The 15,933-nt window shown below is 47.0% G+C and overlaps 1 protein-coding gene across 1 annotated transcript in view; it reads right to left on the reverse strand.

The window, feature by feature from the left end:
* SAMM50 (SAMM50 sorting and assembly machinery component) overlaps positions 1 to 15,933 on the reverse strand; it is a 34,638-nt gene that overhangs the window by 17,398 nt on the left and 1,307 nt on the right. The window contains exons 2-10 of the mRNA XM_038550268.1: positions 12,219 to 12,329; positions 9,781 to 9,882; positions 7,374 to 7,461; positions 5,066 to 5,172; positions 4,272 to 4,402; positions 3,950 to 4,037; positions 1,618 to 1,746; positions 1,098 to 1,169; positions 372 to 458 (exon numbers count right to left, since the gene is read on the reverse strand). Of these exons, the coding sequence (XP_038406196.1) occupies positions 372 to 458; positions 1,098 to 1,169; positions 1,618 to 1,746; positions 3,950 to 4,037; positions 4,272 to 4,402; positions 5,066 to 5,172; positions 7,374 to 7,461; positions 9,781 to 9,882; positions 12,219 to 12,329 (915 nt within the window). The remainder of the gene's footprint in view (positions 1 to 371; positions 459 to 1,097; positions 1,170 to 1,617; positions 1,747 to 3,949; positions 4,038 to 4,271; positions 4,403 to 5,065; positions 5,173 to 7,373; positions 7,462 to 9,780; positions 9,883 to 12,218; positions 12,330 to 15,933) is intronic.

A 15,933-nucleotide genomic window follows, 5' to 3' on the forward strand; every position in this document is an offset into this window, starting at 1 on the left:
GAAGTGCCCAGGGCCCTGCAGACTCAGCCTAAGAAGGTGAAGACTGAGAATTTCTACTAAATGACCTCAGAGGGAAAGGAGGCACATGTCTGCCCTCCAGACATGTTTACATGATGGCCCTGAGCTGACAAATGGGGAAGGGGCTCTCCTGGAATCCCACACAAAATGACCGAAATGTTCCTCTTGCAGAGAAAAATGATCACTTCTACCAAAGTTTCCTTAATTCTGGCTAAATTGAAAAGACCAAGCACTTCAGTTTCAAGCACTAATGTTCTGGGCTTCTCCTCTGGATTGTGCTTTCACTCTCTGGGAACGGAGTTCCCTAAAATAAAGGATAAAAGTGCAGGTGAAGGTTGTGGCTGGATACTCACCGAATCAAAGACAAGTTGTTTATTCAACTGAAGCTCGAAATCTTCTTTTATGAAGCTCACGTCCCCTCCGGTGTAGCCGGCCAGTTCCTGTGGGCGAAGGACCCACAGGTGGAAATGGAGCAAACAGACGTACTACGCCAGCTCTGAGACCGTGTCACTCCAAGTACTGCCTAATCTTGTTTGGTATTTTTAAAAAGACAGGAGGTCGCTTCTGTCTGTCCCCTAGAAGCTCCATTCTAGTTGTTACTCTGGTTGTTCTAGATGGTCCTGGGGGACCAACAGAAATGCAGGATCCTCAAACACACTGATGCTGTAGAATAATCTACTCCTACACGTGAGTGAGAAATACCAGCCGCAGGAACATCCTGCTGCGTGCCGGGGCTTGTTTGGCCTACTCACTGTTTGAAAAAAGGAATTAGCCAGTCTTGCAAAATTGGGCACATGTGATGTAAAAATCTGATTTCCACTTGGTCGCCTGATCCTGAAGCTCAGGCAGACAGAGCATCATCCACCCCGGGGGCCCTCAGGCGCAGGGCTACCCTCTCTGCCTTGAGGTGACCAAGGGGTTGGTTCAACCAAATCTCCGCTTTCCTCCCGGCCTAGTGAGGGACACCCCATCCGGGTCGGAGCGTTAATCCACCCCTAAAAAATGTGCCTCCAGTGTGGGGCTCTCTCCCCTCCCAGGTCACCGAGCCAGCAGGTCGCACGCGGGTGAAGGATCGCTACCTGGTTAACTTTCAGCAAAGCACCTCTTCTCGGCAAGATGGAGGAGTTCCGCGAGTCGATGACCATCGCGTGCTGAAAGAAACGTGCGGCGAGGTATTTCGCTTCAAGCAGGTGCACTTCCTGGCCACTGTGCCAGCCCCTCGCCCAATCACCTGACTTCACCCTCAGAAAAGCCCTCTGGGAAGGTAGCTCCCTGTCGCTACTTCACAGGTGAGGGAACCGACGGCGGGCGGAGCAGACCATTCATAGTCACCGCTGGGAGATTACCACCTGTCACGGGTCCGTCCTCTCAAGGAGCTTGACCCTGACCTAAGTGAACTCTGCCAGCTTTCCCGGCTCCCAGGCACACTGCCCTGTCACCACTGACGGGGCTTCAACAGAGTAATATGGTGCGGTTCCCATAAACTCACAAAGTGGCCGGCAGCCACCCAATCAGTGACCCTTCTCGGTCCGTCCAGTGCTGGCGAACGCTATTCTCCCAATGCACCTAAGTGCACAGCCACACCAGGAAAGCCCTTACCGAAAGAGATGACTTCAGCGAGTGCCCACTTTCCTTCCGGACAGCGAAGGATGCCGTCCTCGAGAGGCAGCCCAGCTCCCGCCACACGCCCTCCCACTTGACAGTGTGGCTGGTCTTCCATATGGGAAACTGCAAGGACACGGAGGATAAGCCTTCTGTGCTGTACACATGGAGGAGTCATTCCCAATCAGGTATCAGAACAGGGCATCTTATTCCATTTAACACCTTAGATAGGGTTTTTGTTTGTATGTTTGTTTTTATGGTAGGTGGGAGGGAGGAAAAGAAGGGAAGGAGGGGAAGGAAGGGATGGAGAAGGGGACAAAGCTGTGATCCTGCTCAAAGCAGCAGGACTGTGCTCTGGCAAGGAGACAGGTCACCTGCGTGAACGCTGCACACAGGGCACAGCTTCGTAACCCGCAGGCTTCTTCTCCTGACCTATGACAACCTGACACTCACCCACTCGGCCCTCCGAGCCCCAGTTCCAAAGCCAGGCCTGGTGACAGCAGCAACCCGCATCAGCCCCCGGAGAAGAGGGAGGAGACAAGGTGTTCATGAATAAAGAGCATTCTTCGGCCACTAGAGGCCTGAGCCAAGTGACCCCTTGGGTAAACGGCACCTGCCTCTTGCCCTGACCTAGGGGCCCTTAGAGTCAGGCCCACCCATCTTAGGTCCCTATCACAGACAGACACCCAGGTTGCTTCTGAACAGTGAACACTGCCTGGTGACCTCAAGAAGTGTGATGACGTGACTCCTACAAGGAAGCCAGGTCACTTCACACGACGTGGAGCAGTATTTAGCCAGCTGTTCTCCGTAGCCCTCTGGTCTGGCTCCCAAGGCGAGAACTCAGGGCCACCCATCTCCAGCTCTCAGCAAGTACCCACGAGGCACCGTGTCAGGTGCTGGGGAAGCAGACGTGATACAGGGCAGCCTTGCCCGCCTGCCACTTCTGCACTGAGGGCCACGTGAGACTCGGCTATTCCCCCGAAGCCTGGGGAAGGTGCACTGCGGGCCTCAATCATTGCTTCCCTCCTCCTAGGGCAGCTCTTAACTAAGAAAAACACAACTGCCCAGAGGAGACACATCTTGTCTCTGTGTTCACGGTCAGGAGGACGAGGCAGGGGCCAGAAGGTTCCATCTTCCTCCAGAACCTCATCTCTCAAACCCACGGCTGCTAGCTCCCAGTCCTCTGTCCCTCTGTCCCTCCTTCTGCCCTCTCACCTCTTCCATGCCCTGTGCATAAACAAGCTCTAAGTTTCCTAAGAACTTGCTCTTTAAAAAAAAACTTAGAAAAAAAGGATAAAAGAGGGACACAGGAGAGAGATGGGGAGGGAGAGCTGCTGGAGGGCAGGGGCTGGGAGGGCAGTGCTAGCCAGGCAGCCCCTTCCCCTTGCTGTGGGCAGGAAGGCATCAAGGGCTACTCCTGTCAGACGAGGACAGGTGGCCACATGGAGAATTGAAAATGGAACTGCAAGCACTCATGTCACATCCGGAGCCAGGAGCCACCAACCCACCTCCGTGCTGGGGACTTCCATGACCCTGGTCTGTCTTCAAGGCTAAGATGCGTGAGTAGCCAGTGTCTCCAGTGCCCACAAGGGGCTGAGCAGTACAGTGGGCTCAAGCTCGGGCTCCAGCAGGGGCTCCTAGACCAAAACTGCTGGGGTGCAGATGGAGAGAACATGCGAGGCATCCTCCCCTAGACACTGGTTCAGTGACAGGCGGGACCCAGGAACTTGCATTTCTAACCAGCTCACGGATGAGGCCATGCTGCTGATCTGTGGGCCACACTTGGGGAACTAATTTTACATGGCTTTATGCGTCCAGGTCTTCCCTCCTTTACCAAAGCCCAGAACGGGAGGGGAGGAGCCACACAGTATAGAAAGGAAGGGAGACAGGGCAGGGGTCAAAAGGTTGTCAGATGGCAGGAATTCCATCTGCTGCATCATGTCAGATCCTGCTAGAAGTAAACAAGTGCCAACCAACAAGGAAAGCTTTCAGTAACCTGCAGTGACCTTGCTGGCTATCAGAAGCTACTGACCTCCATGCACACGAGAAAGGACAAACACACGGCATCGCAGAAAGCCGGAAGCAGAGCTGCCACCTGGGAGCTGAGCCACTCTCTGGCCCCGGCAGTCTGCACTTGGCTCACGGAGAGGTACCCAGTCAGGAGGCAACCAAGAGCAGGGCAAAGGACAGAGGGTGACCCCGGCCATGAAGCCCACGCTCCAAGCGCCAGACTGACAGGCCCGCCCCCTCTTGCTGACCCTGGCGATCAGCTAAACAGGCACCTTGTTCTCCCTCAAGTGCACAAAGGGAAGGACACAGGGCTACTCACACTGTACTCGGCGGACACTCCTCTGTCTGTCTCCCGAAGCGAGCTCCAAGGGAACTGGCCAGTGACTTTATATAAGTTTACAGAGAAACTAGGAGACAATGGGACAGAGCTTTAAATGCAGAAACAGTGATTATAACTTGCACACATTTAAATCAACAGATCTAAAATTACACTCCTGGGGCTCATCTTCATGAAGAAAGCTACGGCATGTGTGACACTGCGCAAGGGCCAGCAGATTCAGCCAAGTGTCTTTTCACAACCAAGGCTTGTACTTTAACTTATAACCTGGCCACTGTACTCAATCATCTATCTGGCTTCCTACTTTCTCTCGAAGTTTCCAGGCTGCGGTTTGAAGAAGGACAGGCCATACGAAGTCTCTTTGGTTCCGTAGGAAAACTGAAAAGTCACCTTTTCTGCACGACCCAGAAGATTGGGGAGTTTGAGGCCAAGCACCTAAGAGGAGCAGAAAAACAGCAGTGGTTTACACAGAAGAAACGGTGTTAGGAAGGACTACACTGGCTCAGGGAGCCTCATAAACAGGACAAAACAGTGGACTGCAGATTGGGTCTTTCATCTGTAATCGCTTTTACTCTTTAAAATGTGCCTTTGCTGAGTGGATGTGCCCCCAACACATGCCTGATGGCGAGGGGCAGGCTCGCTTGCTGACTGCAAAGCCAGGAAAACCAACTGTACAGATTTGGAATTCAAGGGAATTTGAATAAGAAATTTAATACAAACATTCCCCAGATCGTTTCTAATTAACCATGGATGGTACCATGGTTTTCAGACAATCTAAAACATACTATAATCGGGATGGGGTGAAACAGTGTGGAGGGGGGAGGGAGAGGGTACTCGTCAATGAGCACTGGGTCGTCTGTGAAGTGGTGGATCATGTACTGTACACCTGAAACATCCAACACTGCGTGTTCCCTGGAATTTAAATTAAATTAAAAAGTAAAGAGTACTATGATCGATTCTAGGAAGATTCGTGAGAAACCATGCACTAGCCTACCGAGATGAAGGTGTCTGAAGGAGTCTCAGAACTACCCTCAGTTTTTAGAACAGTCACATTTTAAAAGCTCTTTATTGAAAGGTCTGCTCTGAGGAAGCACATACCATACTGCCTTCGTTGTTCCCAACCATGGTGTTATAACTGCCTGTTAATCTCCTTAATTCGGTGACTTCAAAGGTAACATCTAACCCATTTGGAAGCGCATCATCACCTATATACACAAAGAAATATTGAACAGTAAGAAAGCTAGCACATGTGCTTTTATTTTAGACCCCACTGATAAAAAAGGCAAAAAGCAACCTGAAGTTTCGTTTAATTTTACAAACACGCCTTCTATTTTAAAGTTCGAGAACGTTCCACCACAAAATCACAATACACCTCTGCACCTAAAAACCTGCGTCTGGTTCCTGAGGTAGAAGATACCACACTGCAGTCAGACTCTGCTGAGAGGAGGTAACTCTGAGCAGTGACATTTGCTTAAGCACACATTATCTGCTAAGGGCAATTGTTCTCCTCCTAGGGAGTCCTTGAGAATACTTGAGAATATTGCAATTCAACTGCCATTATACCATAGAATTTCTGTGACAAGAAGGACTCTAGTAACCCCACAAGAGAAGCCACAAACTCAATACAAGAGTGACTGCCCCTGTCCTTCTGTGAGCCAGGGGTGCGATGGCTTTGGGATGATGAGGGTGTGAGTCTGCAGCAGCCGCTTCAGCACCCACCACGGGGCCTCTGCGGAGGGCTGGGGGCCTCTCACAGAAAGGCACTGCTGACCCTGCAACCCTGGCAGGGCAGTGGCTGCATATGAGGAACAGCCTCAACACTGGCTCCTTGATACTCAGACTCAGCCCAGGCTGGAGCTCTGGTCTCATTTTTTAAAAAAATTAATAAACTTTATTGTTTAGAGAAGCTTTAGGTTTATAGAAAAATTGAGCAGAATGTATAGTGAGTTCCTGTAGAGCCTCTCTCCCACCAATACACATTCCTGTCTGTGATCGTCCTGCACTAGTGTGGTACGTTTGTCACAAGTCACAAACCCAGAGTGAGACCTCAGTAGGAACCAAAGTGTGATTTGCTTGGTTCGTTCTTAGGTGTCATACATTCTAGAGGGTCTGACGGATGGATGTTGCCAGGCACTCCCACTACAGAATCATGCAGTTTTACCTCCCTAACCATTCTCTTCCACAAGTTCCCAGGTAATTCTAGCTGCAGCCCGGGGGGAGCACGACAGAGGTGCCCGCGCTGACCACACACCAGTCACATTTACAGTAGGCAGGAGGGCGCTAAGCTGAAACACTGCCAACAAGACCTGTCCCCAAGGAAAGCACTCCAGATAGCAGAAGGGCCACTTCTATCACTTACATCTCTGACCTGGGGCAAGTTAAACCTCGCTGAGCCTCAGTCTTCTTCGCTGGAAAACATATTTTCTAAAATAACACTAGTAGGGGCACCTGGGTAGCACAGCGGTTGAGGATCTGCCTTCAGCTCAGGGCGTGATCTCGGGGTCCCGGGATTGTGTCCCTCATAGGGCTCCCGGCAGGGAGCCTGCTTCTCCCTCTGCCTGTGTCTCTGCCTCTCTCACGGTATCTCTCATGAATAAGTAAATAAATAAATCTTTTTTAAAAAGCAAAGAATAAAAATAAAATAGCACTAGTCACTTTCCCCAGGTTTTAGCAAAGATTCAGCTGGATCCTGCATACACACGCTTACGACAGAGTTCGCCCAGGTACGGCCGCGCTGCTGACTATTGTGGTAGGACTCACAATACACACAGTTTAGAGCTTGTCCTGAAGGTAAGAGGGGAGCAACTTTGGAGTTTCCAGCTCGCACTGAGGGTACAGGAAGGGCTGGCGTCCCCCCCACCGCCCCCAGCCCTGCTCTGCTGGGCCCAAAGCTCCTTCAGAAGGCGACTATGCCTTGCTTGCTGCTGGACTCTCCCTGGTACCCAGCACAGGGCCTGGCCCATAGCAGGTGCTCATCAACCAAAGAGTACAAGTTGGCTAGCAAACAAGCAAATGAGCATAAACTGAGAGTGAAATCTGGATGCCTGGTGCCCTCCCGTTTAAAGCACACACTTAGATGGAGCCTGTCTGCCAAGAGCCCATTTGGACAAGAGCCTGGCTGGGCTGGGCTATCCTGGATGAAACCTGGCTCCCTCCCTTGGGATCCTTCTCAGACCGCCTGCACCATCTACTGGTTCAGACAGCAGGATCTTCAAAGTTCACCCATCTTCCCTCAGCCTGACATTTAAAAAAAAAATTCAATTACCCCCCTAGGACTGCTAACTACCAAGACCTCTGTGCTTGATAAACCTCCAGGTGCAACCCATGCCTGGCCACCCATTCAGCTTTCATGATTCTGCAGGATGGCTGGGAGGGGTAATCAGAGACACTACGCCACAGCAGGTACCTTGACATGTATCAATCAAAACATCCACTTGTCTAAATATTCCTAGGCGAAGTAATTTTTCACGGGCTTCATGAGATTTCCGCATCACCTAGGAGAGAGGACAAAAAGAGAAGGTCTTCCTCCAGGACAGAAACACAGCTGGTGACCGTCAGACCAGGCCAGGGGTGTAGCACTGGTGCGGAGTCACCAAGGAGAGAGCTCCATGGAGACCAGACACATGAAGGGATGGATGAAGCACAAGCAACAACAAAACCCCACTCAGGAGAGTAAAACCTGAACAAGCGTAGGAAGCAAAGTGCATTAACAAGTGCATTAACAGTTTCACAGAAACAAAAAAGCTAACCAAAATGCACCAGCCCAGCATGATTCCCTGCAGGGATGACAGTCTGTTGTTACAGTGATTGTGTTTGGTGCAAGAGAGACTGTTGTGTTTGTGCCTTTTTGTGTTGCGTGCATTTTCTAACCACTGTTCTGGTTTTTTTTTTTTTCCTCTCTTCAATGTTGATGGCAGTGCTTTCTGGTGCCGGGAGTCCTTTTCTCCTGGAGGGACAAGCAGTAAAAGAGCAGGGCAGGAAAGGCTCCCGGGGAGCAGAGAGGGGGTAGGATTCACAATACACATAGTTTAGAGCTTGTCCTGAAGGTAAAAGGGGAGCGACTTTGGAGTTTCCAGTGGAGGACAGAGTGGAATGTCCTCAGGAGAGAGCCCTGATCATCACGGAGAAACAGAAAGGGGACAAAAGGAGGCAGGAGGAGCTGCTCCTGGCAGCCCCCGCAGCTGGGAGGGAAGCTGACAAGCACAGGTCACAGTACTGGGGGAGGACAGACTACACACATTTTGCAGGCAGAGCCCAAGGACAGTCACTGCAGGAGAGATAGGAGGCTATCCCAACTCTCAGCTCTGGGCCAAGCGCTTCTTGGGTACCATTAGAAGGGTGGGTGGGCCAGGGCTGGGGGCAGGGGGTGGGTGATGTGTTCCGTCCCTAGCCACACAGGGCTGCAGATGCGTGGTGATCCCGTGAGGACATGCTTAGCAGGCAGGTACACATTTGGGGCTGAAGCTCAGCAACAGAGGCCTGGCAAGGAGTAGAGGTGGGGAAGCCCTACTACACAGGCTGTAGTGAGACCTGGGGTGTGAGTGAGCCCCTGGGAGATGATCCTCACGTGGAGAAGCAACACGTGAGTAGGGTCACAGGGAGAGAAGGTGACAGTGCAGCCGAAGTGAACATGAGGAGAGGGACAAGCAGCCCAGGAGAGTGCAGGATTCGTGGGAGTCCAGGAGAGAGAAAATGCTGAGAAAGCAGGAAGATAGAAGCAATCTCAAAAGACAACAGAGCAAGAGAAATGTATTCCGCATCAGTGACAGACATCACTTCTGAGGCTCTTATAAAGAAACAAGAGCCGAACAGTCCAATGGGAAACAGGGGAAACCAACAGGTAACTCATCAAGTACCAGTAATGACCAGTAAACACGGAAAAGGCGCTCAATCTCATTCACAGGGAAAAAGTCCCAGTGGAAACAAGGACAGAGTATTTCACCTGACAGAGGGGGAAGAATTTTAAACGTGTTCTTGTGAAAAGATCTCCGTATAGTAACCCAAATGAAAGGTGCCTTAAAAGGTAGGGGAATGGGGTTACTCTGTCTACACACGTGTGCACACGACACATGTGGAAGCCCCACAGAAGCCCCAGCCCGCTGGCCGCTGGGGAGACCATGGCCAGTGGGGAGGGAAATGCCTACCTTTCAGTTCAGTATCCTCTGTATACTGGATTGTTAGATGCTTTCTTAAGACTGCTTACATATTACTTTAATCTTTTTAAAAAATATAGTAACTTTCTTTAAAGTGGGAATGGCCACAGACTGTGGAAAGATCAAGGAACGTGGGTACTGATGGGGTCACCTGGACCTGGCCTCCAGGAGGCTGGCTGGAGACTCTGGCTGGCATGTGGCTCCAAGGGCATTAGGACAGAAGGCACCTACCAAGGAGAGGACGGAGATGGCAGATAAATGGAGCAAGGACCCTGAGGAGACAGCAAGAGTCAGAATGACAGAGCACCCACCCCATAAGAGAGCACGCTAGAGCACTAAGTGGGGTGCCAGGGAGGAGGCCAGCAAGCAACGTGCTCAGCTCCTATTACAAGGCTGGGTGGTTGTGAAGAACACATGGATGGACCGGCCTCTGTGTAAGAAAGGCCGGAGGGAAGGGTAAATGCAAACATGTTAGGTCTGTGGGAGGCATCCAGGGAACTGGGGTGGGGGGCTCAGCTTGGGAAAATGGAAGCTCCCTTCTAGGTGGGAGGCAGGGTCATCAGCAGAGAGGTTGGGGTGGGAGCTCGGGGCTTTGAGACAAGAGATTTGTAGGTTCTTCAGAAGGGAATGGAAACAATGCCAAGCAGGGAGACTACTTGCCTCAATGAGGTTTTTCGCCTTAAAAACGTCTCCAATTTCACATATGATGATATCATCTTTAGTTCTTCCAAGTCCATCAAAATGAACGTGTTGAACAACCACCTAAATATGATGAAGGGACATGGATTATTATACTTTTTTTTTTTAGGTTTTAAATGCTGGGTCTTTTGTTTTTTAATTCCAGTGTAGATAACACACAGTGTTCAATTAGTTTCAGGTGTACAATATCGTGATTTGACAATTCTATACATTACACCGTGTTCACCACAGTTAAGTGTACTCTTCATCCCTGTCACCGGTTTCCCCCACCCCCAAACCACCTCCCCTCTGGTGACCAGCAGGTGTTCTCTGTAGTTAAGAATCTGTTTCTCGGTTTGTCTTTTTTTCTTTGTTCATTTGTTTCTTAAATTCTGCACGAGTGAAATCATACGGTATTTGTCTTTCTCTAACTTATCTCACTCAGCATCATACTCTCAGCTCCACCCACATCATTGCAAATGGCAAGATTTTCTTCTTTTTTACGAGTAATACTCCAATGTATATCTATACCACATCTTTATCTGTTCATCAGTTGGGACACTTGGGCTGCTTCCATAGTTTGGCTATTGTAGATAATGCTGCAATAAACATAGGGGTGCATGTATCTTTTCAAATTAAGGTTTTCATATCCTTTGGGGGAAATACCAATGGGATTATTGGATCATAGGGTAATTCTAGTTTTGAGGAACCTCCATAGTGTTTTCCACAGTGGCTGCACAAGTTTGTACTCCCACCAACGGTGCACGAAGATTCCCCTTTCTCCACATCCTTGCCAACACCCTTGTTCGTGTTTATGAATTTAGCCATTCTGACAGGTGTGAGGTGGTATCTCATTGTAGGTTTGATTTGTATTTCCCTGATGATGAGTGATGTTTAGTATCTTTTTATGTGTCCGTTGGCCATGTGTAGGTCTTCTTTGAAGAAATGTCTATTCATGTCTTCTGCCCATTTTCTAATTGTATTATTTGCTTTTTTGGTGTTGAGTTGTGTAAGTTCTTTACTAACCATTTATCTGATAAGTCATTTGCAAGTATCTTCACCCATTATGTGCACACCTTTTCATTTTGTTGACTGTTTTCTTTGCTATGCAGCAGCTTTTGATTTTGATGCAGTCCCAATAGTTTATTTTTGCTTTTGTTTCCCTTGCTTCAGGGAACCTACCTAGAAAAAAGTTGTAATGGCTGATGTCAAGCGAAATTACTGCCTGTGTAATTCTAGGATTTTAATGGCTTCGGGTCTCACATTTAAGTCCTTAATCCATTTTGAGTTTATTTTTTGTGTATGGTAGAAGAAAGTGGTCCAGTTTTGTTCTTTTGCAGGAACACTGATTATTAAAGTATGATACAGGACAAAAGAGTAGGTAGGCATCAAGGCTAAAGACAAATGTCTGAAAGTTAATCCAGGGATTTTTTTTCAAGTTTAATGATCCATGCTTCTCGATTCCAGACTTTTTTATCTTCCTGCCTTTTTAGAAAATCGGTTACCTGAACCTATCCTTTGCCAGGTCTATACTTCCTGCAACCAAGACTTACAAGGTCTCTGTAGCCAGATGGCCAAGTACCACATCAATCCTAAACCCAGGCAGACCACAGAGATCCCCTATATATCATTCCCAGCATGCTCCTGAAGCACTGGCCCCTGGCTGATGCCGTGATTCCCCAATTTAAAAACTGTGCACCTTGCTAGAGAGCTTGTGCACATTTCAGTAAACATGATAAATGCTGGCTCTGCACCTCTGACCTCACTGTCTGTAAAAGCTTATTTAATTAATTCATTCAATAAACAATGCACCAATCACCTAACAGCCAAGTATTTTTCTAAACACTGAGGATATAGCAGTGAACAGGACATAAATTCCTGACTCAATGGAGCTTACCTTCTAACGGGGGTAGAAATAGACAATATATATATAGTACAGTAGATGGTAATGAGTAACCGAGAAAACTAAAGCAGGGATAATAGGGAATATTAGGGAAAGGCATAATGGAAAGTGATCAGAATCCCACAGAAGATCTTAATTATACAACCACTGAAAACGCGCTTTCACTTCTTCAGTTGGATGTAAATTTCAAAGGCAAGAGAGTTTAGGAAAAGTTTTACTCTTTTTTCTGGACACAATATAAACTTAATTATAATCTGAGTTTGTCCTTGAAATACTTTTTTATATCATAAATACAGAAATACATTTGTTTTTTTCAAAAATAAGTTTAAATGTCCCACATAAATAAACTATTTCTCTAAAACCGGAAACTACTTTTCTAAGAGTTGCCTGCCTTTCTAGAACGTAGCTGGCTGCCAAGTCTTCTTTAATGAAGGCACTGAGACAGGTTAATTACTTCTGTCTGGGGAAGCAAACGTCTCTGGCAGGAGCCACTTCAAGCCCATCAGCAGAAACTCACATCTTTGTTTTCAAGAATCTCCTGTTTAGCTTCAGGTTCAACTTCAACAAACTCAGCTTCTTCTCCTAAGGCTCCAAAATCAGGTCCATTAGCTGGAAGAGGCTCCAAACTCTGAAAGGGAGCGAGAAGATGCAGATAAATAAACTTACATAAAAACCCAAACATCTTTGCATTTTCTCTTTAGATGGTGCTCCAGAAAGCTAGGTACCATGTTTCCCTCTGTTGAGTGGAGGCTGGGAAGCAAAGGACAGATGTAAGTGCCATTGATGTACAAGTCCTGGATTGGTGGTGAGCTCCCTGGTATCCAGTGTATATTAATAAATAAAACAAAGATGAAAATTAACTGAAAGGGTCAGGCATGTACCTATGACGACTGTGTCATGAACTGAGGTCTACAGGACTATGGCTATTTGAGCCTATACACCTAAGGCCCAATTGTAAGACAAAAAAATAGTTAAAAAGTAAGGTGCCACAAAGACATTTATCACAGGAGGCGCCTGGGTGGCTCAGTTGGTTAAGCATCTGACTCTTGATTTCAGCTCAGGTCATAATCTCAGGGTCATGAAATAGAGCGCTACATCAGGGTCTGCACTGATGCAGTGCATCAGTGCAGAGTCTGCTTGAGATTCTCTCTCTCCCTCTCCCTCTGTTCCTCCCCCCGCCCCGCCCCTGCTCTGGTGCATGTGCGCACGCTCTCTCAAATAAATAAATATTTTTTAAAAAAGACATTTATCAAAGCAAAGAAAAAATAGCTTTTTTGTTATAGAAAAATTGTTTTTTTTTGTTATAGAAAGTATCCTAATTTTTAAAACCAAATTCAGACACATTTTAGGATAACTACATTGACAACTCGAATTGCTAAAACATATTTTTCTGTACCCTGAAAGTCTTATTCACACATTAAAAGGAACTGCGTATGTTCATAAAATGTGCCAGAAAGCAGTCACTTTCTTCAATCTGAACTGAGCTTATCCCAAAAGCATTAAAGCAACTTCTGAATAAAGATTCCACAGGCTGTGGCTGGTATTCGTACTTCCACAGAGACAAATAGAATGTGTAACACACATACAATATATGTTACCTACACGCTGGCTTAAATACAGGGACTCCCAGATGCTCCTAGAAATGGATTCAGAAGGTCTAGTGTGGCACCAGGCACTCGTACAAACACCAAATTCAGGGAGAACTGTCCTAACCAGTATCTGGCTGCTTCCTTACTCTACCAATTTTCTACAAACAAGCACTTTTTAAGTGTACGCATTTGATGTCTGTAGCATGTGCAGCAATGGGGACTCTGGGACACTATCCTCTTTTCCCAGACACACTCAACAGACTCATCAGTATTCCCTCCATAGTGTCACTGGTTCTCTGGAAAGGTAACGTCCTGACACATCCTCTCTCCCACTCCTGCTGCGAAGGACTGCAATGGCCCTCAAGAGTGCCTGGGGGTACAGAATCCAGCTAGATTCCTTAGCACGAGGAACCCCACCATAAGGCCCATATCTGCTCTGCCCAAGTTCAACCACCACCCCCTTCACATGCCTACTTGTGCACACCTGTTCTCTCCGCCCAGAATAACTTTCTCCTTTAAAGCATCTGCCTTAAATGTCGTCTCTGTAAGCCATCCCTGGCTTCTTCAGGCAGAGTCAGTTCCTCCTGTGGAGGGACACCTCTCGACACTGGAGCTTTATACCACTGCATGCCAAGCACTGGGCGAACAGCTGGGGATGCAGCAGCGAACAAGACAGACCAAGTCCTTGCCTCGCAGTGGTCAGAACAGAGTGTTTACACAAGTAAGAAGGGAAGATAACGCTGGGCAAAGAATATAGCGTTTGTTTCGTATCATCTTTTCATTTTTGTGGTATAGTATTTTAAAAATGGAATAATATACTTTCTCAAAATATTAACAAATTAAAACAGTAACTTTTTACCTGCACCGTTCACAAATATGCTTCCTGTGTTTAAGCTTCCTGCATCAAAGCTTACTTAAGCTTACTTTTCTACAGTACCATAAAAAAGTATATTAAATGTGTCCCGATTCTGTATGCAGAGTATATACTATGGTTAGGAACACGTGCACATACTCATCCTATTGGATCTGAACGCTTAGCAGGTACACTTTGTCTGGGCCAAGGCTTATATACTCCAGATATTTAAAAAATTCCAATTCGGTTCCTAAAATTTCAAAGCATAAAAAAAGTTCACAAAAAATGCCTATTTGTATACTTTAATCAGAAATTCAAACTTTAAGAGATGACGTTTTTATGACTCGTGGTTACATCAAAGCTTGATGTCCTAAAATAATGGCCTTACTAATATTCATTTATTCACAGAATATTAAGAACCTATTATGTGGCAAGCACCTTCAAGATCCTCACCCTCATAAATTTATATTCCAGTGTCTAGAAGAACACATATAGGTTAAGTATTTGGTGAAATGAATTAAAATTAATATTTGGGTCTAGCTCTATCCTTTCAGCAGCTTAGCCTGCCAGTTGACAAGTTGTTGTCTTTTTTAAAGATTTTATTTATTTATTTGAGCTTTATTTGAGAGAGTGTCCGAGAGAGAGTAAGGGGGGGCAGAAGAGGGAGAAGGAGGCTCCCCACTGAGTGGAGAGCACTACCTGGGGCTCCATCCCAAGACTCTGAGATCATGACCTGAGCCAAAGGCAGATGCATCACCAACTGAACCACCCAGGGGCCTCCAGCAAGTTTTCTTGAACACCATGTGGCAGGTACTGTGCAAAGCAGTGCTAATTGAAGGGACAGAACATGCAATTAATTTAATGAGTTCTAAACAGCATCTTTAAAGTGGTGTAAGCTAAGATCAAATAGAAAATGTAAGAAAACATGGGCAGCCTGGGTGGCTCAGCAGTTTAGCGCCGCCTTCAGCCCAGGGCGTGATCCTGGAGACCCAGGGTCGAGTCCCACATCAGGCTCCCTGCATGGAGCCTGCTTCTCCCTCTGCCTGTGTCTCTGCCTCTCTCTCTCTCTCTCTTTCTCTGTGTGTCTCATGAATAAATAAATAAAATCTTAAAAAAAAAAAAAAGAAAATGTATGAAAACATAACAGATACTCATGGCGGATATTGTTTCACAAAATTTTTGTTTCATGTATTTGTGAGAGTACCAGATGGTAAGCCTAAAATGTTTTTTTACTGTGAATCCCTGCCAAAGTATTCAAATAACATTGGTTAGTAGGCTGTAAAGTTCAAATTAAAAGAATATTTTTTTTGGCCAACATATTAATCAAAGAAGCAGTGACTTTAGCTCCAAAGGAGCTCAAAAGAGCAAAGACTTGTCGTTGTTGTCTGTATCTCTTGCACCTACAGTCGTGCTGGGCATCTAGGAGACTCCCAGTAAAGGTCACAAAAATAAATGACTGCCTACTTCGTTGAAGACGCTACAAGGGATGCAAACCAAGTAAGATTCAGCTCCTACTGTAACATCTAGAAACTTAAGACTGGGGGATTCTCAGGTGGCTCAGCGATTTAGCGCCTGCCATTGGCTGAGGGTGTGATCCTGGAGTCCCAGGATCGAGTCCCACGTTGGGCTCCCTGCATGGAGCCTGCTTCTCCCTCTGCCTGTGTCTCTGCCTCTCTTTCTCTCTGTGTCTGTCATGAATAAATAAATAAAATCTTTAAAAAAGAAAAGAAAAAGAGACTTAGACTGAAAAAGAGTTAAGACAAAAATCCAAACAGAGATAAAACAGGCGC

Source organism: Canis lupus, chromosome 10 (assembly GCF_011100685.1).
Source record: "Canis lupus familiaris isolate Mischka breed German Shepherd chromosome 10, alternate assembly UU_Cfam_GSD_1.0, whole genome shotgun sequence".
Lineage (NCBI taxonomy): Eukaryota > Metazoa > Chordata > Mammalia > Carnivora > Canidae > Canis > Canis lupus.